Source organism: Octopus bimaculoides, chromosome 21 (assembly GCF_001194135.2).
Source record: "Octopus bimaculoides isolate UCB-OBI-ISO-001 chromosome 21, ASM119413v2, whole genome shotgun sequence".
NCBI classification, from domain to species: Eukaryota; Metazoa; Mollusca; class Cephalopoda; order Octopoda; family Octopodidae; genus Octopus; species Octopus bimaculoides.
Window position 1 is genome coordinate 14,114,005 of NC_069001.1, and position 3,291 is coordinate 14,117,295.

Here is a 3,291-nt window from a genome sequence, read left to right on the forward strand (position 1 = left end):
TATATATATATATATATATATATATATATATCTGTGTGTGTTTGTGTACGTGTGAGTATGTGTGTATAAAATATACATATATATGTACATACATCTATCTGTACATATAAATATTTGTATATACATATATATATATATATATATGTATGTATGTGAATGTATATATGTATATATATATATATATATGTGTATGGATATGTATATGTATATGTATATATATATATGTATGGATATGGATATATTTGTATGTATGTATATTTTTATATCTGTATCTCTCCTCTGTGTGTATGTGTATATATATATATAATTTATATATGCATACATACGCATTCGCACATACACACACACACACACACACACTTACGTAATGTATATATATCATTGTAAATGATATATTTACATTACATATGGAAATGTATTACCATCATGTACCAAAGTACACACATATCCATCTCTCTTCATGTGTACGTGTTATGCATGTGTGTGTGTGTGTGTATACATATTTACATATACATATACGCATATGCGCATATTTATGTATACACCACGCGCATGCATACTCACACACACATATGCTCACACGCATATACACACAGGAACACGTTCACACACAAACACACACGTTGTCTTTCGCTGAAGCCAGTTATATATAATACTCGATAGTATATTTAATACCTTTAATTTTCTGTCCTCAACGTTCTGAATGTATTATAAACTTAGCCGCCATTTTGTTTCTGCAACCGATACGTGAAAATGACTGAAATATTTCAGATTAAACCGCCATTTTAACGGCTTAACGGGGCAATCTTATCAATCTTTAAATCTCGCATGAATAACCGACGACCTCATCTGTTAAGTCACTTAAGTCGATTGGTTTTGCTATGTTGTTGCTATGAGTGAAATAGGTGCAGTATGATGCAGTATGGTGCAGTATGTTTAAGAAGTTTATTTTGCAAGTATGAGTTTGGGTTCCAACCTAGTTTGGCATCTTGGGAAAATATCATTTTTTAAATATATATATATATCTTCGAATTGACTGATGCCTTGTGAATGAAACTGGGTTGACGGAAGCTGTATTTTTTGTGTATGTGTGTGTATACGCGCGCACCGGCGTGTGTGTGTGTCTGTGTGCGCGCAATATGGCCGAAAGTTTAAGAAGTTATCTTCGTAAGCACCAAGTCGCAGTTACGATTCCGCTCTGCAACATCATTTTCTATAGCCTTGCGTGTGTCCGTGTGTTGGATGTGGGTGTGGGCATGGGTCTGTGTGTGTGTGTGTGTGTGGTGTGTGTATACGTGCTGTATGACTGAATGGTTAAGAAGTTAGGTTAGTTATCATCAAGTCTGTTTCGATTCTGTTGCATAATGTCTTGAGAAAGTTTCACTTGCTGTTGCCTTGGGTCAACACATATCCTATGATAAAAATGAATAGGTGGAACCTGTATGGAAGCTTACTAAGTGGATTGTACTTGTAATTCAAAAGCTACAGCCTTGTCGCATAACATAACAGGTTAGGAAACACTGATATAAGAGAAAGACATGATCGACTTCATTCAATTATATTGAATTCAATTTTGGCACAAGGCCAACAATTTCGGAGGGGAGGGTAAGTCGATTCCATCGACCCCGAAAGGATGATAGGCAAAGTCGGCTCCGACGGGATTCGAACTCAGAATGTAAAGACGGAGGAAATGCCGCTAAGCATTTTGTCCGGCAGAGTAACGAGTCTGCCAGCTCGCCCCCCCCCCCCTGACTTTATTGAGTTATATTAGCCAGAAAAACCCACAGCATCAAAATTTGGATTGATCGGCAGTAGCAACAGATGACGAAAGAAGAGGAAGAAGAAGTTCTTATATTTACCAGGTGCCAAAGAACTCAGCAATGCAATTATCCGAAGCTTCCTCTATAAGATATTCCTCATTCGTGTGGAACGGTGCTACCAAATCCATGTTCAGGTCCCTCGTCCTGTGACTGATTTCCCAGAACCGTTTCTTCAGAAGCTGGCCGATTTCTAACCAAAATAATACAAGATACGATCACAAGATAGATAAAAGTGTTAGAAATAGCAGTTAAACCACCGTTAAATTATAGACCGTTGTCTTACATTAGGAAGAATATATTGAATACTGTAGTCCTTGATATACAGCGTTTCAAAATAAGAGGAAGGGTAATGGTTGGGAGATCTTTGATTGAAGGTATGTTCGGCCAGGGCTGACCTGGGGTTAAACAGGAACAACGCCGACAAGAGCAACAAAAAACACAAACAGCGCCCATAAACATTGTTAACGTTGTATACGTATGTATGTATATATGTACGCTCCAGTGGAGGCGCAATGGTCCAGTGGTTAGGGCATCAGACTCGCGGTCATAGGATCGCGGTTTCGATTCCCAGACCAGGCGTTGTGAGTGTTTATTGAGCGAAAACACCTAAAGCTCCACGAGGCTCCGGCAGGGGATGGTAGCGAACCCTGCTGTACTCATTCACCACAACTTTCTCTCACTCTTTCTTCCTGTTTCTGTTGTGCCTGTAACTCAAAGGGTCAGCCTTGTCACACTGTGTCACGCTGAATATCCCCGAGAACTACATTAAGGGTACACGTGTCTGTGGAGTGCTCAGCCACTTGCACGTTAATTTCACGAGCAGGTTGTTCCATTGATCGGATCGACTGGAGCCCTTGACGTCATAAGCGACGGAGTGCCAACAACATGTATGTATGTATGTACGTTCCACGACATTAAGAAGAATACTCACTTTTGAAATACGGTGGATCGTTATCTGCCACGTACTGGATGGATTTATCACTGATATCTTCCGCCAAATTCTGGATATTTTCAATGAGATAGGTATAGTCGGTTAACTTGTGAAGTGGATCGGTCACGTTTAGCTGCCTGTTTAAGAGGACTGTGAACTGGTCTGAAAATAGGTTAAAAACACCAGAAACGGAATTAGCAAAGGATAAAACATACGATATACATACATGATGACTATAAGTTAATTCCGAGCAATGCCATTGCTTGAGCGTTCTCTTAAACATTAGCAACAAAGTCGTGGCTTTTCAGTACTACCAGGACCCTAGATTCTTTTGCACAAACGTGGTGAACGCCTTGCAGAATTCTGAGAGGTTACCATTCATGCTGACGCATGATTTCATTCCACGTAATTTCCTTCCGCGAATTTCATTCCATGGAATTTTTCCGGAGTGTTTTGTCTTTCTCTGTTACGGCCAACTTTAGTAAGGAAAACATAATAGAGCTGCGAAAAATCAAGCGATGTCTTTGCTTGAAGCTGTTT

At 39.3% G+C, this 3,291-nt stretch overlaps 1 protein-coding gene across 1 annotated transcript in view; it reads right to left on the minus strand.

The window, feature by feature from the left end:
• LOC106869884 (UPF0764 protein C16orf89 homolog) overlaps positions 1-3,034 on the minus strand; it is a 16,006-nt gene extending 12,972 nt beyond the window's left edge. The window contains exons 1-2 of the mRNA XM_014915807.2: positions 2,752-3,034; positions 1,860-2,010 (exon numbers count right to left, since the gene is read on the minus strand). Coding sequence (XP_014771293.2) covers positions 1,860-2,010; positions 2,752-3,034 — 434 coding nt within the window. The remainder of the gene's footprint in view (positions 1-1,859; positions 2,011-2,751) is intronic.
• Positions 3,035-3,291: the final 257 nt, after the last annotated feature.